This window comes from Mytilus edulis, chromosome 8 (genome assembly GCF_963676685.1).
Source record: "Mytilus edulis chromosome 8, xbMytEdul2.2, whole genome shotgun sequence".
In the NCBI taxonomy this organism is placed as follows: domain Eukaryota; kingdom Metazoa; phylum Mollusca; class Bivalvia; order Mytilida; family Mytilidae; genus Mytilus; species Mytilus edulis.
In genome coordinates, this window is record NC_092351.1 from 3,849,301 (window position 1) to 3,877,180 (window position 27,880).

At 33.1% G+C, this 27,880-nt stretch overlaps 1 protein-coding gene across 1 annotated transcript; it reads right to left on the reverse strand.

Moving 5' to 3' along the window:
• Nucleotides 1-295: 295 nt before the first annotated feature.
• LOC139484629 (sushi domain-containing protein 2-like) lies at nucleotides 296-27,807 on the reverse strand. The gene is made up of 18 exons (XM_071268451.1): nucleotides 27,588-27,807; nucleotides 19,443-19,579; nucleotides 17,121-17,459; nucleotides 15,994-16,092; nucleotides 14,403-14,568; nucleotides 13,117-13,380; nucleotides 11,824-12,005; nucleotides 11,097-11,260; nucleotides 10,446-10,733; nucleotides 9,612-9,883; nucleotides 9,197-9,355; nucleotides 7,960-8,151; nucleotides 7,224-7,360; nucleotides 6,792-6,930; nucleotides 6,269-6,490; nucleotides 4,512-4,700; nucleotides 2,802-2,919; nucleotides 296-1,302 (listed from the first exon to the last, which is right to left on the reverse strand). Exons 1-18 carry the CDS (start codon nucleotides 27,649-27,651, stop codon nucleotides 1,173-1,175), a joined length of 3,261 nt encoding a protein of 1,086 aa, XP_071124552.1. The 5' UTR covers nucleotides 27,652-27,807; the 3' UTR covers nucleotides 296-1,172.
• Between the last annotated feature and the right edge of the window lie 73 nt (nucleotides 27,808-27,880).

A 27,880-nucleotide genomic window follows, 5' to 3' on the forward strand; every position in this document is an offset into this window, starting at 1 on the left:
TATTCTCGTGGGATTTTGTCTGATGCTTGGTCCGTTTCTGTGTGTGTTACATTTTAGTGTTGTGTCGTTGTTCTCCTCTTATATTTAATGCGTTTCCCTCGGTTTTAGTTTGTTACCCCGATTTTTTTTTGGCCCTGGATTTATGAGTTTTGAACAGCGGTATACTACTGTTGCCTTTATTAGAAGCTAAATTATAGAAAGCGATGTACATTACTACTGAAGTGTAGTTGTCATATTTAAGCAAGGCAATCTTGCATGGTTGCAAGAATGGTATACTAGTAACAAGAATGAACTACATTTTTATACATGATTTTAATTAATAATGAAATGAAATGCATGACCATCATGTATAGAGATAATGTTTATACAAATTTGTTGCTAATGCTGCCTTTCTCGATAACTCTAATAATTTGAAACCTATTTCGGATATATAAGATTATTAATTAAACGAAAATTTATTTTTGAAAAGCACTCGAATTTCTAAAGTTCTGTTCTAATGCAAATAAACATATGACATACTTGGCATATCTTCCAGTTCAAAGGCTCAGCAAAATAATTATAAAATATTTGCATATCTGATCATAAGTATAAAAAGGACGATGAAAATACAAATTACTATTTATAAGTTAAATGCGTGATTTGAAGAAAAAAAACCAACAATACACGAAATAAAATGTGAATTCAGGTAAGTTTACAGAATTCCGAACGAAAAAATAAAATCCTCAAAATGCTAGTTGTCATTTTTCTAATACAATTCAATGGTTCTTAAGAAAACAACCCTGTCATCCTTGATATGACGATTCAGAATGGATATACATTTACAATAATAATGTTATATAGTATATAATAATTGATAACGATAGTTGAATACATTGTTTCCCTGGGAATTCTGTTTCAATACATTCCAAAGTATCATTAGATATTTAATTCTTCACATGAAGACCTATTGTACACAAGCAGACACAATTTTTGCCTAAGAAAAATACAATATGTTTCACCTCAATTCTGAAAACTAACAATTTCCATCGACTCTCAGACACGCTTACATTTAAAGACATTCCTCTGCCATATATCTCTATATTTTAGTATCCAGTCAATAAACTTTAACCAATAGCACACCATTAGCATGATGATGAGTACAATGTTTATAAACTGTATTCCTGTCTAGCTTTTTACTTCTTTCCCTCATCAGTAGGTACACTTGTTGGTTTATGTGGTCGACTGTAACTCGCACTATATTCCACGTTTTCGTCTGTTACAGGGTTAGAAGGCGATCTGTATTGTCCTTTACCAGTATCATAACTAAAAAGAAATATTTTTTGAAATACGTTAAAAAGACCCACACATTATTTTCAAACTAAACATTCCATAGAACATAATATTTTACATGAAACAAGAAAGAAATTCATATATCTAGATTGGACGTGTATCCGCATTATTGTATCCAGGAACGCCAATTGGACGCCTCACTTAAGAGCTGTTTGGGGGGGGGGGATACCTAGCGATAACCATACTTCTAGACACCACTTAACTAAAGATTTAGAAGGGGGAAAGGGAATATAGAAAAATGGTTTTAGTAATATTCGAAATATTACTTGCATTAAACCTTGTACGGAATTATGTGTACTTTTAACCTATTGAGTTAATTGAGCGTCACTGATGACTCTTTCCTCGACAAAACGCAGTTCTGGCGTACACACATTTGATCTTGGCATCTATGATGAGTTTATTACTCTTACAACTGCTTTCTCAGGATGATTTTTAAAGGATTCGATAATTTAATGAACAACAACACTAATCCAGAAAGGAACAACTATTGTGCATCGAACTTTAAAAATGATTGTGTTAATCTACTATACAAATACAAACTATTTAACACAGTTTATGTCTGTTTTGTATTCCTTCTCAGCGTTTCTGGAAGCGAATAGTTTACAGCTCTATTTTTTAATATGAACTTAGTTAATGGCAGCAACGCATGCGTGTTGATAATGACTTAAATGCATTGAAGATACATAAAATATTCCAGTCTAATCGTGCATATAGAGTGTTGCATTATATTTTACGTATTTAAACATGCGTAAATCATTTTTTCATCCGTGCAGACGTATCTTTTGTGATATTTATTAGTATTTTATGTATATTACTCTCTCGCCAAACGGAGTCTAAAAATATATAGAAACATTTAATCATCAAATGCCCATTGAAGACGAATTATAAGGTGTCTTCTGGAAATATGATATAACACATACACGATCATCAACACATTTGGCACCCGAGAACAGACAGAAATAGCTACGACTGAAAATAAAAAGTAACGTCTGCAACTAAATCAACATATGAAAAAAAAGATTTGTATATGAATTATTTTAGGAAAAGAAAGACAAGGAAAGTGTCATGTTGCAACATGCAGTCTTCCATTGTCTTATTAACAATACCAAGCTCCAAATCGTCTCTACAAAATAAACGTTGTGAGTTGATAAAAAAAGAAAAATCAGTACTTAATTCTTTAAATCACAAAACGATATGACGAACGACAACTCAAGGTTTATGTCACATGAGTCTTGACAGACACATAAAACAATGTTGGAGTTCAATTATATTTTTTTTTTAAATATCACCACTTTTCAATCTTAGTTTTATAAACATTTTCTAAAATTCGTATGTCCTGTTTTCATAGGCAGATCATTTGATATTGCCATTTGATTAGGGACTGTTTGTTTTGAATTTCCTCGGAGTTCAGTATTTTGTGATTTTACTTTGTATCAACATACATTAATTCTTTGAGGTAACTGCATACTCACCTTCTAGACCTACGAAACGTTTTAATTAAAACAACAATAACTACAAAAACAACAACAGCAACAACAGCAGCAACAACTATTCCAATTATCATACCGGTATCGGCTTCGTCAACTGTTTCTGAAATGCAATTAAATACTGTCCATATATCATGTTTAAATTAAAGAAGGATGATCATTGAGCCCACAAGTCGGCCTGATAACTACCTAAAACTATTTTTATCATATTGCTGAATAATAATTTGTTCCACATTTTGTTAACTATCCTTTACACTGCACTAATTAATATCGCACACCCGTTTAAATCATGTACACATAGTAAATATATAATATTAGGTCAATGTCAGAAAAATATAAACTTTTTTGTATGAGGCCGAGAAACTGGTGAAGGGTAAAGCTGGGGTCATACATTCGCGATATTTACTGCCGTCCTTGTTAGGAGCATTCCCGACAATAATTTGTTAAAAGTCTGATCACGTTCTTGAAAATCGTGGCTGGAAATTTAAACTTGAAAGTTGTATAAAACATTTATTTAATATCGACAACAATCAGATATTGTTGAGGAAGCGTCCGAATTCAGCCGTTTCCATCCGAACTTGTCCCGATTATCCCGTTCACAACCAGTTTCTTATCCGATATTCATCTTTCCCGGGGTTAAACCGACCTAATCTATCCCGACATCGTCCCAATTATGCCGAATGCGATCCAACAGACATTAGATCAGTGATCAGACAATGCACCGACGCTGACGGAGGATATCCTTTAAAAAACTGTCGCCATATTTGGGATGATCAGGTATTTTCGGAACGCAATCCTATCACCGTCTGCTGCTCCGTGTTGCAAACGGCTTTGTCTAGACTCAGTCGTATCATGTTCTGTAATTGTCGGGATTCAGACGAATTTCGTTTTATAACAGGACTGTTCCAGATCGTTTCGTAAAAGACGGTTCGTATTCGGGATTCAATCTGGACTCAATCAGCAAAAAAAAACCCCAGCAATAACAAATCTCAAAATCTAAAGAACATTACATCAGAATCTGTCACGACATAATCCCGATTGTAACCCGACTAGACAAAATAGAATGAGTTTTCCCGAATGTTGTTAGACGCACCTAACTGTAGCAACATCCGAAGGAATCTGCTACAAAATATGCTGTGTTACTTTTTGTTTTTGTTTTTAAATAAACACAAAGAGTGCCAGTATAAAAAAAGGAACAGTTAAACTAGTACCTTTACTATCATTGTGTAGATATAGATATACAACAAATCTACTGGCTAACAAGATATTTCCACAACAAATGTTTGGCATTGCCTTTATTTTCATTAAACGTGTCTCTGACGGATTTTAAGCTGTTGAATAACTCTGTTGAACGCAGTTGGTAATTTTATCGTGACATAAAAACGATTATTCTAGATGAAAAAACTAATCCTTCGAAGCAAAATACAGCTCATATGACTCTCCATTTTAATATAAAATAATAATAATCCTGTTTAACACTTATGATTGTTGCGATTTTTTTTCGTGTGAGGAGTGTTGCAGCAGTAAGAACCGATTAATCACTTTTTTATATTCTTTTAAAAATAATATTCATAATAATACATTCTTTTGTCATATTTCGTTCCTTGCAATGATACCTTAATAAAAGAACTTACTATAACGATGCCTCAGATATGTTTGGTTTATACAATAGTACACTATTTTTTTAATAATTACCCGAACATTTGGCATCAACCGAAGGAGACCATGTCTGAGTATTTTCACCAGTCGGTGAACATCTGTACGTTTTGTCGTCGCCCTGTAAATGTCCCTGTCTACAACTTTCTATAGTAACGGTCTGTCCGAGTGAGTAATTCATGTTACTCTTAATACTTTTAGGAACATTTAGTAGTCCGCAGGTCCTAACTGCAATTTACAAATATTCTAAATTTAGCTAAACACTTTCAAAAAAAAATTAACTTTTTTATTTGACAACCATGTAATCAATCTTTTTTAACATAAATTTTACTCTTTTGGGCAAGGCCTGGTATTTTCATTAAGAGTTACAAACACTTAAAAAAGTTGATGAAAATAACTATTATACCAATTGTAAATGTATATATGAGCAGATTGTCTTTAAACATATACTAGTAATCAAATATATAAGTGGACCATGCACATACATTATACAATCGAACTGAAACATGCACATGGCGTTGTCAAGTTTATTTTCGATTTATGAGTTTGACTGTCCCTCTGGTATCTTTCGTCCCTCTTTTGATAGAATTAATTAAAAAAATAATGCACTATAACGATTAATTAAAAAGCAGAACTCTAGACAAACTGACAAAATCAAACACTTGGTACATGTACGTGCATTTCTAAAGGAAAACGGTGAGTTAAACCCAGTTTAATAGCTAGCTTAAACTTCCACTTGCATGACATATGTTTGTACTTTGTTTGTTATATTTACAAAAATGGACAAGCAACACAAACAGACATAAAAGGCTAACCCGACAATAATACCGAACCTTGGGACCTTCCAGCCACAAATGTGTAAGCATACATCGCAGCCATACGATTCAACCGACTAAAACAATTCAAACAATAAAGTTGAGAATGAAAATTGGGAATATTACAAAGAGACAACATAAATCTTACAAAGACGCAAACAACACAAATGGTGTGGCTAAAATCACTTTGAATGTTAATTCTAATGCAACAACGTTTGTAACGTTCATTTTGATTGAATAACGTCACTTTTTTACATGGCATCAATTGACAATTGATGCTATGGGATGTACGCGCAAGCGCAGACGGTATATGACAGATTTTAATTACATGTTTTAATGTTGTTTTCTGTCAGTTTCATTACAATGGAGAACGCGTCGCCAGTAAACTTAATTTGCGACCATCAAATCCCCAATTGATGTCGTCTGAGCTTAAAATACAATACAGTTATCTCCTAAATGTAGCATGCCAATACTTGCAATATCCTTTTCGTGAACATGAAAAAGGCGAATTGAAACAGATATTGTGTTTTAATATCGTCATTTTGCTAAAGCTTTATGTGTTTTATTTGTTTTCTCTCAATCAATTTGTGCCCGATTGTCAGCTAAAGGAAACAGTAGTTTACCGCTGTCCAAAAGTCATAAATCGTTTAAGAAAAAAAGCAAATCCGGGTTACAAACTAAAACCGAGGGAACCATATCAAATATAAGAGGAGAACAACGACACAACACAAACACAACACAAAAATGGAACACACACAGAATCGAACTATAATACAACAATGGCCATGGACTTGGTACAAAACATTTTAAGACAAAATGGTGGGTTGCACCTGATTTTGTGGCTAGCCAAAACTGCCGCTTTTATGGCAATGTTAAATATAACATTAACATGACAACATTACATGACAGCTCAAATTTTGCTTTTCAAACTTATAGCCAACTATTTTTTCTATATCTATAGATGAAAGAGTTTATATTTACCTGGAGCTAGGAAACGTCGTAGCTCATGGATTCTCATTGACATTGATTTAGTTTTCATTGCTATGTCCTTGTCACCAGTAGCTCTATAGTCAAACATACAAGGCTTATTGTTGTGACATTCTTGTAGTGGTTGTCTTTTGGGTTGTTCTATTGAACAAATTGGTGGATTGTAACTTGGATCGACGTACATTGGTAGAACACTTTCGTCTTTTTGTGCTGCCCCTATAAACGATTGTATATATGTATATATGAGCTAATATGCAATGATAAAGGTACGGAACAACATACATAATATTCACAATAGACAAATTTAATAAACAGGCCTCGTTTAGTTTAGAACTTCTTTAGCGCTTACTTTCCTTCGAATGTTATGATTTTAGTACTATCTTGAAATTGTTTTTATTGGTTACAGTTTTATATAAAGCCGCAAACAAACAAATGGAAGTGTTTAACGCACGGTCGGTATAAAGTCGCATATATGCAATTTAATTTTTAAGGACAAAATTACTCATCGTATACTTACATGGGTATTTGAACAGCTTATAAAGCGTTAAATCATCCAATGAGTGATTATCAATCTGTGTAGCAACGGTATGATTGACATTGAGTAGGTCGTCTGTAGCATTTCCATTAAAGTTTCCTAGAAGACCTTGTACTTTCCCCTGAAAATATATCACATTTGATATATAAAACATTAAAATGAACTGTTACTGTGAGATATATTCAGAGTTGTAGTCTGTGGTCTTTTATACACAAATATTTCATAACTTGGTTCGTGTTTGTATTCCCTAAATCATTTTATAAAAGCTTTACACGAAATCACAACATTTTCAATAATAACGACTTCCCAGATTCTGACCAATGTTATTTTTTAAATATAGTAGAAAGGAATATGTTCTATTCTTCTATTTACATTTTAAATGTAACGTTACTTTGACAAATATGTTTTATATACCTGAAGAGATGGAGGTGCTATAACTACAACACATAATGTCCGGTCACAATCAGCTACTTGTATAGCAAGTCCATTCTGTAGAATAACAGTGAAGTTTGATTCCATACCTGTCTCATCTGTATTCGCCACGATAAAAGCTTAAAAGGTAAACGATGATACAATTGCTAGAAGTTTAAATAATAACGACAAAAGACACATGTTTAGTAATTCATTTATTTATACAATGTAAGCATTTTAAGTTTAGGCTATATTCAATATGGCTAGGTTTGGGGTACCATTAAATACGGTACACAGACATTAAAAAACAACTTAAAAACATATATTTCAGTGTGATAGATTTAGTAACTGATTTAGTAGCTAATCTATCTACTGTCTGTTAGGAGGCCGCACCAGAGTTAATATTTGTGTTTACTACAAAATACAGCAGTCATTTGCATTCCTACTTAAATAGAACATGTTAACAACATACAATTATATACATAGCTATAAATAACGATATTGCAGGTATATAATGTCGAACAAACTTCATTTAAAAATAATCAGTGTTCAGGGTCCAACAAATAATAATACATTCAGGATTTTTTTTGCCATTGCATTTCAAAGATTTGACAGTGTCGTTAATGCATATAATGCTATGATGGTCTGCTCGCAAATTATTTTCAAATTTGATTCCTACACGGCCTTTTATATAATTTGACAGATGCAAAGATAAGGATATCACTAAACATATACTCACATTTAAAATCCTGCCAGTAGGATTGTTTATTATCGAAGAAATGATATTGCTGATTAACCAGGACGTCAACTTTACGTGCACTCCTATCTGCAGTTGGTAATTTTAGTCTTATTTCTACAGTCTCAGTAGAACCACCAAGAACAACACGAATTCCTACATTGGTTAACATGACAGACGTATTTCCTGTTTCACCTTCATAAAAAGTAACATATAATAGTTGTTAAAAAAAATATATTATTATTGAGATATTTTGATTTCTATGAAAATTAAAAAATAGAATAGATTACAATATTGCATTTCTCTCTAGCTATTTTTACAAAGAAATATCCTCTTTGAATAACTTTACGTTGATAAATGTGCCTATTATTGTTATTTTGCAGAAGTTATTCTTAGATGAGTAAGTCTAATTTCTTAAGGATTGTATAATATCTACAAAATGTAACTTTATGAAATCTTCTACATTGGACAATGTTACTGGACGATGACCACATGTGACATACAGTCAAAAGTTTCCCCTTCTAACAGATCAGCAACGGAATAATCAAAACTCATTAACGTTCACAAAGTAGTGTCAATAGGCAGTGTCAATTCTAACCTAACCTTTGTTATATATTTGTGGGGATTTTACTTTTTCCCCACATCCAAAACAATCATAACATAAACTAGATCTGGTATAAATGATCCTAATGTTCAAAAAACAAATTACTTAGTCCCCAAATGTGTATGATTTAAATACTTAGTGGAAATAATAAAGTAAACCCGTATACACATATATTGTACTTTTTCACTATAAAGGTAATGTGTTCATTGAAGGCTGTAAATATAGATTTGTAGAAGTTTTTATTGTGAATAATACTGATATGAAACTATCACAGATTTAAAGAAAACAACAACATTCGAAATTAAAAAAAGAGGCAGAAGAAAACCTAACGAACATCCAAACTCTTAAGTCGAAAATAAAATGACAACGCCATGGACAAAACCGAAACAGACTACAAGACTAATAACAGTATACAAAACACACCATGGAAAACAAAAGACTGAACAACACGAAACCAATAAAAAACCGGGATGATCAGAGATGCTCCAGAAGAGTATGCAAGGTTCTCCACTTAAAGTTGAAAGCTGAAACATTGATTGAAGATTTGCCATAGATTTTCCAATTGAATCTTTAATTGTAAAACTTGAAGGATCATTATATTGAGTTTGTTTGTATAATTAATAATTATATACTTACCAACAATTTTTGGGAAAACATTTTCGTAAAATCGACCTTGAACTGTGACAACACTAGTATCCGGTAACGTAGTCTTCATCAAAAGGAAGTCGCCATGACCACACATACGTTGATGCATCCCATCAAAAGTTTCAATATGACCTTGACCAAACAGCATCGCTGTAAATGAATAAAAAAAGATAAAGCTTATAAATTATTTCGATATTGTAAGGCATTCCATAAAAGAGGATAAAGGATCTTATTTAACCCGTTACAATCAGTTGGTGTAGCATCAATTGAGACATAGGAATAATCGACTATTTTAAATGACATATGTGAAAGTTTTTCAGTGTATAAATGGTAAAGACGAAACAGATTTGTATTGGCTTGAAAAAAACCAATCCATATGTGTAGCAATATGTTAACATGTTTTTACCCGGTGTTGGTGGATTGTATCCTTTACAGTCCCGGGTTGACCGCTGGTCCATGTAATAATCACATTTCCTGTAATCATTCCACAAACAACATTGATAGAACGTCACAACATCTTTAACCCAGTGGGACATGTCGGGAACAAGTCCGGTTTTACCATAAGGATAAGCACCCGCAGCATGGCTTCTATCTGGCGTACTGCCTTGAAAACTATCAGATGAATACCTGAGATTACCGCCGGCATCGTAACAACACTGGTTTCCAGCCCCAGTTTGTCTAATGAAATAACAAAATTAGTTTTAATGTGGTTATTATATATATCTAGAAAAGAGTTTAACAAAGAAAACGTTACAATTTCGTTAAAACAGTTTTACAATATGATGTCAGGATACAAAAGCTAATTGACGCGGACTACTTGTTTTATAAATGTTTTATCATGGGTTTCATTTTAAAATTTCTCAAAGTGCATACAAAAGTAAGGGCATCCTGTCAGATTTATTGCCGGATTTGTGCTTGAATGAGCAGCATGATGGATGCCATATCAAGTTGCAGAGCTGCTATCCCTTCCGGAGCACTGAAGGTTGAAAATTTAGTTGGGCTCCTGTAAGAAGTTTAGTTTTTAGTTTAAAGCTGTGTCATAGTTTGTTTCTTGTTATTTTCATTTTGGCAGTTGAGTTGTCTGTTTTCAATGATAATAACAGAATAAGGCAGCAACAATCCAATCTATCAAGAAATAAAGTATCACACATTGTTCATTCGTCATTTTCAGTTTTACTAATTCGGTAGAGAGTCTTTCATACGAAAATACCGTACTTTATCATATAAAATATATACATACGAAGGGTGAACAGATCGGACACAATGGACAGATCCCTCGTGAAATCTACATTTAGTGGTTCTATTATCATAAAGATAACATCCGAAATCAGCATGAAAATTTCCTACATCACTTAGAGCTTGTACCAGTGTGCATGGACATCTCACTACGTTGTTCAGCCAACTCATATCTTGTCTGTCCTGATCATACCAAGTCTTACATTTTTGGCTCGGCCAATTCTCACCCAGATTCATTACCATGGCGTTGTTTACAAAAAAGCCTAGGGTTATAACTTTACTGACTATGAATCTGAAAAATACAAAAAAGGTAATACAAGCATTTTAAAAATATCCAATAAGGTCTTGGTTGCAACTTTTATTGGTAGTCTAGCAAAATTCTTTGAGGTAAATAGAACGTATTGTTTTTTATTTCACAAAAAAAAAATGTGAGTCACAAAAATACAACTGCAAAACTAATTTCTCACTTGGTCACAGAGATAAATTCTGTTTGGCTGCCACAATTTCTGTGACGGTACAAATCATTCGACCATCGCGAAAGACATGTTTAATAGATTGTAACTCATTGAAGAATCCTTCAACACGTTCCATTTTGCCTTATTATTTCTAAAAAAAATTAAATGTTTGGAACAGTGTAAATTTAATAGCTTCATACCTGTAGAATTTTGCCTGTTTTATATCTTGTAGTTCAGCCATAACAATTCCAATTTCATACTCATCACACACAGAACCTATACAATTTATATCATTTGTCTGAAACGTAAATTGACCGGATGATGCTCGAACAGTTCCTATACTTCTTAGATTTGCCCACGTTATCTGAAATATAAGAAATTTAACATATATATATATATATAAACAATCGTATGGCATAATGTATTATCTTGCTCAGATAATAACCTCATTTTGCAGCGAATCCTCGAGTGAACAGATAAAACATCAACTTGAAGGTAAAAATCTAGCTGAAAGAGCAGGATGTCAAAGTCATAAACTGTATTCAGCATTCGAAGTGTAATGCCCTGTGCGGTCATTAACATGCCCAATAATATGAGTTGTACATCATTTACATCAATTTAAAGACCTAGAATATGATATCGGAACATAAGAAATATTTGGACTTTCCAAAAACATAACAGAGGAGTTAGAATGACCTATAAAACTCAGTTAGGTTTATGGAGATCCGATATCTTGTAAACAATGTAATCTCAATTAACAAAATCAAGGAATCGTCTGATTTATATTGTTATCTATATTGTCATATATAGGTTCCCTAAGTTAACAAAAAGGGACAAAAGATACCCGAGCGACATTCAAACTCATAAATTATAAGGAACATATCCGATATTGACAATATTCCCTCTACAATACCTATCATGACTCACCCCATTATTATCTTCCTTATAACCCATCAAAGAAATGTTGACATTTGCATATTCATTGTCTGTCAGCAAAGTACTGTTCCAATGCAATGACAACTGTGTTGTGGCAGTCTCGTTCCATCCCTGTCCCTTTCCCATGTATGGTAAATGTAATTTCTCACCCTTTGATACTCTGCCAGGATGAACTGTAAAACAAATATAGGTGACTAAAAACACCTACATATATTATATAATACACACCCGATGAATGGGTAAGCAGAAAATTAATGTGCTTCATTATGTTCCCAACACTATCCTTAATCAAAGAAACGTCCGTCAGGTTAAGAAAGGTGTCTTAGGACTGTGATTTGTCTGAATGTGGTTTCACATCAAGATTGGTCACTGTCTTTGTAAATGATTAACCATACATTCCTCATGTACTATCCGCAGATATCAGACTGGTGTCTTGTGGCGATCTAAATGAATATGTCAATAATTAGAAACCAAATTTCTGTACAAGTCAATAAAAATTCGTTGGTAAAACTACAAAAGTGTTTATTGTTAGGAAACAACCTGTTTGTTAGCTTAAACATCCAAAAGGCACAAAACTCCGAATCGTTATAGCTCTCAGATGAAACTCTCTCTAAAGTATGTAGTTTAAAGGGTATTGATAAACGTTCGGTGCGAAAACGTTAGGGCTTAAAAAAAGAAAACATAGACATTGACAAGCAGTCCTATTTTATTTGTAAACTTATTTATCAGTTATATTTATTTACTTAATGTTTTATATAAGGCAGCTCGGTTGAGCAACCTTTTATAATTCCATACGCCTTTCTATGATTGTAATTTTTAGATAACCTTTTGTGTGCCATTTCATTTTCTTACTTTCCATATCGGTGTGTTCTTTCGTTACATTTGTTAAGTGTTTGATTTAATCCCTTCATTTATAAAGTTGGTGAATATTGTGCGACTTTTATTTTATATTATAGTGGGGTGACTGTTTGGTTGTGTTTGTCTTTCTTTGTTATTGGAATCGAAAGTTCTCTAACCAAGGGTTTATGATTTAGTTGACTAATATGGACTATTTTGACACAGTGAGATCAAGGTACAAAAATGTATCTATCCTCTTGGATTCAATCACATTTCTGACTTCATTTTTGACGTCGATTTTGACATCATCGAAAAGGACTTATCATTGAATATACAATAGCAATAAGACATGACATGACAGGGGCCTACAGTAGAACAGTTTTTTAATAGTTTGTTTGTTTATTTATATAAATAATTAACGTTTTTTTTTTTACTAATTATACATACCTATCAGTATTTTAGTTTTGTGTGAATATGGTCTGTTGTTAACTGACATTTCTACAGATACCCATCCACGTACAGACATCCTCGGGACAGAGCATCGCGCTTTCATAGAATTTATCTTATAACCATATGTGACCAAACTGTTGTCTTCTCCAAATCTACACTTAACATTTGTGGTGAGATCGTTGAATTGCATACATCGACCAGATATATCCAGCATTTTACCACCTAGCATCCCGGCAAATGTTGGATAAATGTTAAGGACACCTTCAAATATAACATAATTTATATAAATATATTTATTAAAAAAAGGTGAAATTATATATATTGTTTAATTTGGAATTGGAGTCTTCATTTCCAAATTGAAACCCGTTTTGATTTATAACAAAAAGTATGTCGGGAAATGTTATGCATGAGCGAAAACAAAATATACCTTCAAGTCATGGTTTGATATTAAAAAGAAGAAGATGTGATATAATTGCCAATGAGACAATTCTCCAAAAGAGACCAAATGACAAAGAAATTAACACTTATAGGTCACCGTACGGCTTTTAACAACGAGCAAAAAACAATACCGCATAGTCGGCTATAAAAGGCCCCGAAATGACTTATGTAAAACAATTCAAACGAGAAAACTAACGGCATCATTTCTGTACAAAATATGAACGAGAATATATAATACATCAACAAACGACAACCATTGTATAACAGGCTCATGACTTGGGACAGGCACATACATACAGAATGTGGCAGCATTAAACATGATAGCGGGCTCCAAATCCTCTCCCTTAATTTGGAAAGTGGTTAACTGTGCAACGTAAGAACGTACTATAAAAATCAGTTGAAAATGCTTAACTCATCAGATGGATACAAATAGAAATACATCTAACAAAAACAGTTATTTCTTTGGTAAAAAAAAAGAACATATTCAATAAAAATGAAAAATAGAAAGCTAAATACCAACAGCTAAGCAGTTACTTATTGCAAACTGTATAGCTATTTAATAGACATAAAATTCTAAAATATTCTGTGACACCGTATTTACTTTGATTCAAATTGTGTTTTTGGAACCACTACCATAATTTAAAAATTCATGTTTGTTTAAAAATTAACTTCATTGCAGACGTTCTCCTTCTGGTGACTAGGGTTATATAGGGATGCTTACATAAGCTAGATCTGAACCCATGCTTCTGAGATATCGTGACAAACCCGCCTGATATGTGTCTAGAAAGTGGTTTAGGTCACCCTGTCAACTAGGCTATATATTTAAAACAAAATGAATACATTACCTCCCCGATTAACGTCAGAGCATCCCCCATGTTGTATGTGTTCTCCGTCTATTCTATAGATATACCTCCCCTTTGTATCACTTCCTTGATAACTCTTGGCATATTTCAATTGTACAGCATTTAAGGCGGTTGTGTATCCTCTTCCCTCGCCAGCATTAAAACCGGACTACAAAAGAAAATCAAAAGTGTGTTGTCTACTTCTATCATATGTCATTCTTTTTGTGTTAATTGTAACAGGTATTAATACTAAACCATATGAAAATCAGCACGTCTTTCGCTCCCTTACTACTACAGGATACATATAAGCAAAAAAAGTATATGAAAAAGAAAGAAAAACATAACAGTAATCAAAATACCCGAATCATAAAATGACCGACACATGTATTTGATGCAACTGATGTAAAGCATTTGTTTCTAATGAAAACGGTAAATATGCTAGATACTTACTGGAGTTGTGATGAGATGATTGAAGTTTTTTGAAGATTGAAGTTAATGTTCTCCTTGATAATTTCCATGTACGTATTGGAAACAACTTTATCGACAGATTGTAGGTATTCCAGTTGGCACTCATTGCGCGTGTTTATTTTACTGTTATGAATCACAGTTTATGACTAAAGTCAACTGAATTTAACTGATAATGTCAACAACACTTACCGTTATCTGATGATTATTTTTGTCAAACAAATCAAATGTAAACGCCGGGTAATTTCTGTGCTTTCCTCAATTGAGAAACTTTAGTTTTACACGGTAAACTCCACGCTTAAAATTAACGACAAAATGACGATTTTTCGTTCATTATTGTGAATTTCTTTTTTTTTATGGCGATGTTCGTTTGGCACTATCTTACGGTGTTTATATTTCACAAGTCGTTCTCTATGTCCATGTCAGCTATGAAGTTTAGAAATTGTAATGCACGTAATCGATGTATTATTGGTAAACTATTATGTCAGGGATTTCCTTTCCATAAATTCCTTAAAATCTTTCACATACTTCCTTCAGCCAGTGAGCAATGCCCATACCGCACATTCAGCTTTAACTGGTCCCGAAATGACAAACGTATAAAAATTCAAACGAGAAAACCGTAACAGTCTTATTTATGTACAAATAATGAACGAAAAACATATATATTACACAGAAACAAACGACAAACTGAAATTAAAGACTCCTAGTTTGGGACAGGCACATACAATTGAATGTTTCAGGGTTAAACTAGTTGGAGAGCTCCTACACTCACCAACCTGGGACAGTGGTGTTACAGTACAACATTTGAAAAAAAACTATACAAATCAGTTGACATAGGCTTAACTCATCATATCGATACAACTATAAATACATCTACCAAAACACATTGTGGACGCGGCAGGGTACGTATGCATCACAACAATAAAAAAAAACCACTTAGTACATATCTGAAAGAACTAGCAATTAATAACAGCTTGTTCAAATTCAAAAACAAATAATACAAAAGTCATGCATATAAGACCAAAATATCAATCAGTAGGCATCCAACAACCAATGGATTTGGTCTAAAGACATCATTAAGTCAATATATTTATATCTAGTCTATTAACGTAATGGTGTTATTTCTCACCTGAGTAAACCTGTCTGTTGTAATGTCCATCTTCACATAATTAAATATAACAAAACTGGAAGTACCATCCGTTAGCATTGCTAATTGAAATGTGTTATTCTGAAACAAAAATCATGCATTTACTTATCAACTACATCCTCTATAATATGAAATAAGGTACACTGCACAGTGAATTCAATGTACCAAGTCAGGAATATGACAGTTGTTATCCGTTGGTTGACTTTCCATTTGGATCGTTTTTTTTTTTAAATTCAATAAATTTATGATTTTTCTTTTCTCTCAAATTTCCAATGTCACAATGATTTTTTTTTTTATTATTATACAGTAAGAACCGATTGTTCCTTTGACCATAAAATAGAAACTCGTAGTTGGTCAATTGGATTTAAGATAAAAGTCAAATATCATATATATTTTATATAATTGAATGAAGTATCAAGAAACGAATAAGCTCTTTCAAAACACCGGCGTTGTTCATCTAAAAAATAAGATATTCGCTTCGATTTAATTATTAAAGATTGATTTTATTGCGTTATCTTTTTCTAAATCATTTTTGAAAATTAAAAACAAAAATATCAAAGGGTCTCAAAGCGAGATGAAAGACACGAAAGGGACATTTAAACTCATATGTCCCAAATACCTGGTATTCTGTCAACGCCATGGCGAAAACACAATGGATCAAAAGTAGAACAACAGTTTACAAAACACAACGATAACCACATGATCGAACTGATTTTGAGATTAAAACTTTTGTATAACGCATTCGCTTATAATTTTATACATGTTTGCAAAAGAAAACTCCTGGGTAGTAGGTCAATGCTTCTTTTTAATCAGAACCTACTGGTAAAAATTCATATCCATCTTTCTGCAACCTCATTTTTATCAATTTGTGTGATGCACTTAGTACTTAAGAAACAAAATTATTGTCATATCCTGAAAAATATAAACATCAGACTGAGTTTGATTTGCTGTGAGTTGACATGAAACAGTTTGTACTGCCTAAAAAATATGTCTTTTTGCAAAATATTTAAAGTCGGTCACTTTAAAAAGACAATTGTGTGACTCCGTGTTAATTTATGAGTATGACAAGTAGTACACATATTGGGTAAAGAGCAGAGTTAGTAACTTACCTTGCAGGGATTACAACTGTTCAGAACGGAGGTTTTAGATATGACTTCCTTCCACGTGACCACCAAAGCATAAGAAGCCTCGAACTGGTATTCTAATCCCACCATAGATTCCTGAATGACAGAGGAGTAGTTTGATAACTCCCCTGCAGGTATATCAGGTCCTTCTCTGTACAAAACCTGACCAGTGTACGGCTTCCCATTTATTTTTGAACCAATGTCTTGTGCAGGAAAATAATATGGTGCAACAAAAGCTGGGTCTGCTTGGGTAAGAGTGTCAGTAAATATTTCTGTTTGGTGAAGAGTCCCTGGTACAAATCCAACAAGACCATCTTTAGATACCTGCATTTAAATAGATTCATAAAAATATGAACAAAGTAATTTCAATGTTTATCCATTTTAAAGTATAAAGTATCGCTATATATTTTGTTTTGAATTCATGACTGGCTAAATTAGGAGATTTGGACGTATACATGTACCAAGATGAACCCAAACACGTTTGATTATGTACAAAATCAGGCTGTCTGGACTATTTGTTGTTCGTAATGGCGTTTGTTGGCTGTATTTGTACGTCCATTTTATTGTCATGTGTTCCAGGTTGATTTCCGTTCTACAGAAAATGTCCGATGATCTTTCTCACAGATTTCCTTTGAAGTTTCTCAGCGCAGAAGAGTAATATGAAAAATAATCGCTAGAAACTAAGGCCGCACGTGCCGTTATCAATGAAATTAACAACGTCGTCATAGGTAAAATAGCGATAAACAGATTATCATTGATCATCTCAACTCGATTGCTTTTCTCACGTTTGTCGTATTGGGTCAAGCGAGAAAATCAAGATTCAGTAACGTTTTAGCTTTTCTATTTTCCCATGTTACATTGTACATGTATCGAAAAAAAAGTAATGAAATTCCGAACTCAAAAATATGAATGGAAGGGTATATGACCTGTTCAAAACACCATGAAAACATTAAAAAACCTAATGCGTCCCAGTTGCACCTCTGAGCGCGTTTGTATCGAAAACGCCAAAAACCAAAACCCGAAAGCTGAATTCACAAAAACAGAGTCGCATCAAGGGCCATACAATCAAAATGAGGTCATCTAAAAAAGTAACTGTAAATCAAATATAATTATACAGATCTTCAGCACTACAAGAATATCCTCTATGATTTGTGAAGTAAACACTGTATATTATTTATTAGTCTCGGTACTTAACAATGATTTTTTTTCAAAAAAAAAGGACGAGACGTTCTTTGACAAAACCCTTGTTCATGGTTTTGTTACTGAAACAAAGCTCTTTCATTTCAAATTAGTTGAGAAATGTATAATCCTTATGCGAGGGAAATTGCTGCCTTTCTTTTAGAATGATTATAATTACAAAGTTTAAAAGTCTCATTTGTCATAGATTGTGTTATTAAGATGACAGCTGTGTTGAAATTCGAGGTATACATTTATTATGTCTAAAATGAGGTTACTGCAAGGTCAAGTTTTAGAGTATATTCAGTTATAAGCAATATTGTCTATACGAGCCCGGATTTATATATAGTGGTATCACATTCAAAAAAATTTGCAAAGAATTCCGCTTAAACTTGAGTGAGGTAATACTATTTTAATGATCCGTGTTGAAGGTCTCACTACTGTGCATGTATTGACTTTTTGTCATGGATGGATAACCCATTTTCTTTATTTTGCTGTTATATGGGCAAACAGGATAGGTTTTGCTCAGATATAGTAAGGATATAACCTAACCACAATTAGCAAAATGATTAGTGGCAGTACTAAATCAGTCTGTTCTGACCATCATGATGTTCGTTTTTGTTTTTCTTTGTCCGTCTTTTTTCTCGGAGAGGTATACAAAAAACAGAACATCCTGGTGTAACCCTGAAATTGCCTCTTTTCGGATGAAATCATGTTACATAGTCTTGTGTTGTATCAATATTATTAAGAATACTCCTAATGTGACAGAATAGGACATATATTTGCACCTGTCCTAAGTCAGGAATCTGATGTACAGTAGTTGTCGTTTGTTTATGTAATATACGTGTTTCTCGTTTCTCGTTTTGTTTATATAGATTAGACCGTTGGTTTTCCCGTTTGAATGGTTTTATACTAGTAATTTTGGGGCCCTTTATAGCTTGTTGTTCGGTGTGAGCCAAGGCTCCGTGTTGAAGGCCATACTTTAACCTATAATGGTTTACTTTTTTAAATTGTTATTTGGATGGAGAGTTGTCTCATTGGCACTCACACCACATCTGCCTTTATCTATATAAAGTATTTACCGTAACGGTACATGTATCTCCTTCTAAAAGGTATAGTAATGTTACATACATAGAGTTTTGTGTAAATAGTTCCCATGAACGTAAAGTTGACGTTAGACGGAATTATGACCTCGTGGTTTGTGTTGTCTTCATATCTAGTCACACGCTGGCCAGTTTGTGGAAATATGTCTTCATCGCCTTTTGAAACTGAAATAGAAGTAATATTATCATCAACACACACATTTATTTAACTGGTTATATACGTTTATCCGCGTATTGCAATTCTGATTAAAAGTGCATTGACAAAAGAGGTTAAATAAAATAATGAATCACCCTAACGACAGACCAAATAACGACTCAACGTATTATATGCAATAAATGTACTCAACATTATATTTTACCTGGTCGTAGAGCAGATATGGTCCAGTGAGACAAGTGACCAAATAACGAGGATATAAAATCTCAGGTCGCCATCAGCAATGAGCTGCAAACTCTAGACCGTTTGGTAAGCTGCAGTGTGCACCCTGTCATAAGACAGGAACCTCTTATTTAGTGGTTGTCGTTTGTTGATGTGGATCATTATTGTTTCTTTGTTTCACATTTTTCTTTATGTAGATTAGACCGTTGGTTTTTTCGTTTGAAATGTTTTAGTTAAAAGCTCCGTTTTGAAGGTCGTATTTTGACATATTAATTAGATATAGGAAGATGTGGTGTGAGTGCCAATGAGACAACTCTCCATACAAATAACAATTTAAAAAGTAAACCATTATAGGTTAAAGTACGGCCTTCAACACGGAGCCTTAGCTCACACCGAACAACAAGCTATAAAGGGCCCCAAAATTACTAGTGTAAAACCATTCAAACGGGAAAACCAACGGTCTAATCTATATAAACAAAACGAGAAACGAGAAACACGTATATATTACATAAACAAACGACAACTACTGTACATCAGATTCCTGACTTAGGACAGGTGCAAACATTTGCAGCGGGATTAAACGTTTTAATGGATCCAAACCTTCTCCCTTTTTCTGAAACAATAGCATAACATCACAACAAAGAAAAACATACTTACTTTTCTCTACTTTTGACATATTGTGATTTGGACGGAGTTGTCTCATTGGTACTCATACCACATCTTCTTATTTTTATTTAAGAAAACACGACATGCAAACGTGTGACGTAATGGAGAAAACCAACTGCCTGATTTATCATAAAAATAATAAATACAAAACAAGAATGACAACAAGATCAACGATAATCGCTGAAACACAAGTTTCTTACTTGGTACAGGCATATAAAGAAGGGAGGGGGGTCAAGATCAACGACAACCAATGACATAGAGGCTTCTTACTTGGTACAGGCATATAAAGAAGGGAGGGGGTCAAGATCAACGACAACCACTGAAATACAGGCTTCTTACTTGGTACAGGCATATAAAGAAGGGAGGGGGGTCAAGATCAACGACAACCACTGAAATACAGGCTTCTTACTTGGTACAGGCATATAAAGAAGGGGGTCAAGATCAAAGACAATCACTGACATAGAGGCTTCTTACTTGGTACAGGCATATAAAGATGGGAGGGGGTCAAGATCAACGACAACCACTGACATAGAGGCTTCTTACTTGGTACAGGCATATAAATAAGGGGGTCAAGATCAACGACAACCACTGACATAGAGGCTTCTTACTTGGTACAGGCATATAAAGAAGGAAGGGGGGTCAAGATCAACGACAACCACTGACATAGAGGCTTCCTACTTGATACAGGCATATAAAGAAGGGGGTCAAGATCATCGACAACCACTGACATAGAGGCTTCTTACTTGGTACAGGCATATAAAGAAGGGAGGGGGGTCAAGATCAAGGACAACCACTGGAGTGTAAGCTAAACCAATCAATCAATCTATACCATTTACTGTGTTTATTTGTCCTAAATGTGAATGAAATATTTGCCACTGGAGTGTAATCTAAACCAATCAATCCACCAATAAAATCAACTGTGTTTATTGGTTCTAAATTTGCATGAAATATTTGCCACTGGAGTATAAGCTTAATCAATCGATCATCCTATAACATTTACTGTGTTTATTTGTCCTAAATGTTTATGAAACATTTGCCACTGGAGTGTAATCTAAACCAATCAATCAACCAATAAAATTAACTGTGTTTATTGGTTCTAAATTTGAATGAAATATTTGCCACTGGAGTGTAAGCTAAATCAATTAATCAACCTATAACATTTACTGTGTGTATTCGTCCTAATGTGCATGAAATATTTGCCACTGGAGTATAAGCTTAATCAATCAATCAACCTATAACATTTACTGAGTTTATTTGTCCTAAATGTGCATGAAATATTTGCCACTGGAGTGTAATCTAAAAAAATCAATCAACCTATAATATTTACTGTGTTTATTTGTCCTAAATGTGCATGAAATATTTGTCACTGGTGTGTAAGCTAAACCAATCAATCAACCTATAACATTCACTGTGTTTTTATTCGTCCTTAATGTGCATGAAATATTTGCCACTGGAGGGTAAGTTAAAACTATCAATCAATTGAATATACCTATATTTTGACACGCAGTATATATATACAGAAAATTATCAGGAGATTACGATACTAGTGTATGAATGTTATTCGATCAATAAAAGATTATTGATTACTAACATTTTAATCAATCTTACTAAACAAACAATCATATTTATAGAAAACAGGGTCAAGGCCAGATCTCTAATAACTCCCCTATACGTGCTCATCTCAGGATACCAGTCTAAATTTAACCTAATAATCATTTAGAAAATGTGGTGAACTCGTCGGCTATTGACGCAATTGAAGATTAACAAAATGCAAATTATGAAAGATCATCACGATACTTCTATTTCATTCTTATTAATTATAAATATTCTGGTCAAGGTGCAAATTAAAAACGTGGTAATAATGACACTGACTAGACGTTATAACGTTAATGAACCTCACAAGGACAAAATGTAACAGTAATGAACATGATTAAAAACATAAAATTAAAGGAAAAGCATCAGCAATGAAGCCCATTAAGAATGTCTCAGGTGTGAATCAGATGACGCAGTTGGAAAGCAGGTCACGGTTTGACCCCAAGTTTATCCGCAACAATAGAGTCACGTGACCGTGAAAATTCAGTAAAAAACCGGATGAGACAAACCTCATTTTAACTCACTGAATACTATTGTCGTAATAAAAACTTATTAACCTAACTAATCTTGAGTATCCATAGTTTATTCTCGTCAAAGCTCACACATCAAATCAAAGTCCTTTATTCTTTATTTTATCTGCAAACTTGGAGTTTGGGTGAAAATTGTGAAGTCTCCTGAACGAAAAATCTAAATATTTACGAGGAAACTAAAAATGATGGGCTGAATTTAAATTTGATAAAGCATCTCATTAAGACAAACACTCGATATGAATATCTCGGCAATAGAATGTTGGATACGCAAACGTCAAATTGATTTCAAACCGAAGCGGTGGTTTTTATGCCGATTTGTGCAAGTGGTTATCTCCCCTTAATATCACCAGTCAAAAATAAAAACCCAGCAAAATGCATAAAAATTAAAAAAGGAGTTTACTTTACAAAAATTAGAAAGAAAATAAACGAAACTCGATTTATAACTATGTTATGATAATATAAAGAAGAGATACTTCCCCCTATTTTTCAGAGAAGGACTAAATGTAAATATTAAAAGACAAAATATTACTGCAGTAAAAAAAAAAACAATTCAGAAATGTGGATAATGACACCTACAAAATTAAAAACCTAGCTATATTGAAAGAAATTAGATCTGGCGGATGAAATATACTACATGTAATTTTTATATGTGGAATCATTCCTAGCAGAATTTTTTTTTAAACACTTCTGATTATATTTAATGCAATAAAACATAGTTTATACAATTTCAATAATCTTTCTGAAAATTGATATAATTATTAAATAAATAGTACTGATCATATATATTTTATATTCTATAAAGTGTGACCAAGAGTCACAACAAATTTCTTCAAATTAAGAGAGCCTTTAAACTCAAGGCTATGTTTCTTAGTTGAACAGTAAAATACAAAAAAGGGATTTATAAGTTTTATACCAAAAATATTGACAGAAGTTCTGTAAAAAAATATGCTTTAAATTATAAGTGAAAGTGACACAATTTTGAATTTCAGAATCATGATTATTGTAAAATTAAACTATTAGATTAGCTTGCACAGTAGCCCTTTGTCTTATTTCTCAGGGTATTTTATAGATTATGAAAGTAAACTTTTTGGAAAAAATGGGGCTTCTTCTCTTGAACAGGTTGCTGTATCAGCTTCTTTAAATAATTACATATTTATAAACAAAGTATTGTATATATACTTTACATGAATACTAGTAATAGGAAATGAAATGAAACTGGTGGGACAAATTTTGTGCATTTTACTTCAATAATGATCAAAGATGCTTAAATTTGACAAGAATTTGTCTTTTGAAAAAATTCAATTTTGTAAGAACACATCTCTATGAATAAACTTCTTGTTTGGCTGACTTGGCTTGATAAGCTAGTTTTTGGTCTTATTTCTATAAAATTGAGAATGGAAATATAGCTTACTAAGTAAAGAGATAATAATATAAGCAAGATTTTATTAACTGACCTTCATTTTCTTTTTTCATATGTTATTTTCCTACAGAATTTTCTTTGCAATGCATTTTCAATTGCTATTTTTGTGCTTTTGTCCATCCATACAGTAGGCTATCAATAATTTGTCAGATCTGTCAGAATTTTCCAAGACGTTTAGCTTTAAACGCAATAAAGAAGATCTTTGTTTGTTGTTTCACTCCAATGTGTAAATTTTTACTATGCACATGACCCTGACACATATTTTGTTATAAACGTTACATGACGTATGTTGAAAAAAGAAAACAATGTCACCGTCAATTTGTGTAGGGGATCAAAAGGGGTTTTAGTTACTTTAAAATACAAGTATCGTATGGAATTGTGAAAATCCACAACTTTTAATCAAAATTTCATTCATGTCTTTAATAAAATCAGTATTTTAGAGCACTTTGAAACAGGTACAATGAAAAGAAGCTAAACTTTACTGTTTTAAAGTAGAAACGTAGCTAAAACCAGATAAAAATTGACATGGCTGGTGGTCACTAAAATTGATGTATAAAAGTAAAAAATGATGGCTTCAAAACAGTGCATAAATTTGAAATAGATTTCCCGGTTTCATTTAAGATTATAACCGTTCTTTTCTGTATTTGGATACGCAAACGTCAAATTAGGAAAAATCGATTTTTTTTGGCGAACAAAAAAGATGGCTATTTTTTTTTAGAACGGACAGGATAAGGGAATAGCAATAACAAGCTATTTTTTGTAATGTTTGTATGTCGTAAAGAAATTATATTGGTCACAAAACCTACAAATTTTAAAATTTAATTGTAATAAAAGCATGACAAGTTGCAAAAAATACTTTAAACGTCAATCTTTTAGCCGATTGATTTGGCGGACTTTTTGACGTTACGGACGACCGTAGCGCCACCTAATTAATTCCCCCTGCTATTGTTGCTGATAAAGCTTGACGACAACGGACGTTTCCAAGGACTTGCTTTCCAACTGGACGTGATGTCGGTGACCAGCATTGCTAAACGTCATATCAACCGTTTATTGAAATGTACCTTATGCACTGTGTGTCGACCAGCACAAACTGTGAAAACATTAACAAGTACCAACTTTACTGCAACCCACAGATGCGCATTCGACAATGAATGTCTCTTTATTGCTGCTCGAGGCAAAACATTTGAAAATGTAAAAGCTTGTTTAAAAAGTTGTAAATCATAAACGACACAAAGTATGATCAAGTATAGCCAAAGCTGGACAGGAAAAATATTACATGAATGTTCAAGACGAAGGCAAATTAACAATAACACAATATCCTGTAACAGGAACCAATTCTGAATGAAGGTCGGGATATTTGTAATGCTACTGGACTTATGGACCGCTCATATAATTGGTGTAATGGTTCTTAACGCACAGAGAGCGTGGCGCTATCCATATACGAGGCACCGGATTTAATCTCCCCATTATAACCAGACGTGGCTGCATATTTATACATTCCACACAGTCAGATCGACGCTTACTCTGGCAAGGGTTGTATTGCCTGTCTTATAATCCTTTCTAGTTTATTTCTCGAATACAAATTCTGTTTTTGTTTGAACAGAAAGAATATCAAAACATCAAGGGTGACTTGGGTAAGGATATTTGGTGGCTTTCGGTCTTATTCCAAACGGAATTAAACTCTTTCCTAAACTGGACTTCCTTTTGGCCAAACGAGATGTAAAAATTCAGAGTCTGCTTAACCTTTTAGAACGGTGATATTTAATCCGATGCCTCGTTTCGAGATATTGCCACGCTCTCTGCTATTACAAACCCTTACAACAACTCTTTGAAGGGGCCGTAGGTGGCAACGTTTGTATTTTTGTCAATATCTTATTTTTCGGTCATAGTTAAAAAATTTCTGACGCTCACCCTGGAAGACTCTATTTATAGGACGAACCTAATGTTAAGGATGAACTTAGGTGAGCGTTTGTGAAATTAAAAAAAAATCAAGAATTTAAAATTGATACTATAAGTCAGAAGAGCATTAGTTAAGGAATAAAATAAGCTAAAAATATTGATAGGTCATAGAGCTCCTTTTCGAGAAATATCATTTTTAAATTATGGACGGAAAAAGCTGACTCCAACTTTTACCTTATATTGGCATTGGTTTTATTTGGGTCTCAAATCAAAAGAAAAGAAAATAAAAAATCTGCTTACATTTTGGCAAATGACCCTTTATGATCTATTAACATGATTAAGTCTTATATGAAAGGATAAATAAATGGGTGTTATGGGGCAAAATATTTTAAATTATATTGTATGGAAAAAAAACAAAGGAGTCAGAACATTTGACACAAATTCCATTACCTCACCTAAGTACATCCTTAAACGGTGATTGTGTTCATAACTGAAATATTTGCCGCTGAAGGTTAAGTAAACAGTAATCAATCACACAAAAAATCAGAAATACATGTAGTTTGAATAAATTTCATATTTGAATTTCTTCCGTTTGAATACCTTAATCAAAGTTTATCTGTAAAAAAAATATATAATGCTTATCTATAATTTGTCACAACTAACGTTGTTAAATAATATCAAGACCCGTTTTTCATAAAAACCATGCAGCCCCTAATAGGAGTCCAAAATATCCATCCAAAGATTTTAATTCACGCTATTTATAGAAGTATATCTGTATAGCAGTTTGTGAACTTCTTAGTTTTTAGGGATCCCACTAACATGGTTACCCCCGCCACATCATGTATGTATATGTGCCTGTCCCAAGCCAGGAGCCGGTAATTCAGTGGTTGTCATTTGTTATGTGGTACATATTTGTTTTGCATTCATTTTTTTTATATAAATAAGGCCGTTAGTTTTCTCGTTTGAATTGTTTTACATTGTCATGTTGAGGTCTTTTATAGCGGACTATGTGGTATGGGCTTTGCTCATTGTCGAAGGCCGTACGGTGACCAATAGTTGGTAATTTCGGTGTCATTTTGGTCTCTTGTGGACAGTTGTCTCATTGGCAATCATACCACATCTTCTTTATATTTGGTCTTCGTTTAGTATTTGTAATAATGTGTGAACTACTTAAACTTCGAATAATTTATTGCCAGTTTTGTATGGTCAATTATTGTTGGAAACCTACTAGTATTCATGATTGGTATAATTAAAACGAGGCGAGAATTCCAAACGGACAATCAATTTGAAAGTTGTATTCTATTTCAGCATTTAACCCTTTTAAATATGTTTCATATAACTTTTAGACTTTTTGCGACTTTTATGCGAAATGTTAATAACATTATGACCTGTGAAATAATTTTAATTGTACAATAATTATATTAAAGTATTTATTTGTTTCTGAATTATGCACTGCCAGTTGGAATGCATTATCTCTTTGCATTGGCAGTACATCCGGCTAACCATGTGCCTTTAAAACTCGAACACAACAAATTGCTGACAATAATTAATTATGTATGGTACACGGATTCATAGATTAGGATGAGTATGTTTACATACTATCTATGATATCATAGTTAAATATTTCTGTACCCTCTTCAAATATGACCTTCAAATGTGCAGAATGAGAAAATAAAACATATAACTTACTTGATAAAAATAAAACAAATGCAAAAACAATCCTAGGCAAATAAATTTGTATTTCCATGGCCATTTCCCAGTCAAACACTAGACCTCGTTGTCATCGTGGTGATAAAAGAATTAGATAGTGCTATCTGTTTAGCTAGTGATAACAGATCGGTCACTTCACTTGGAATGTGACAATTTGATTTTTAAGCGGGAAAGTGTATGAATGTTTTTTTTTTTTGTTTTTTTTTTTATCTTACGGACAAAAGTTACTTCAACACTGACTTATAAAAATATGTTAACAAATTTAATGTAGA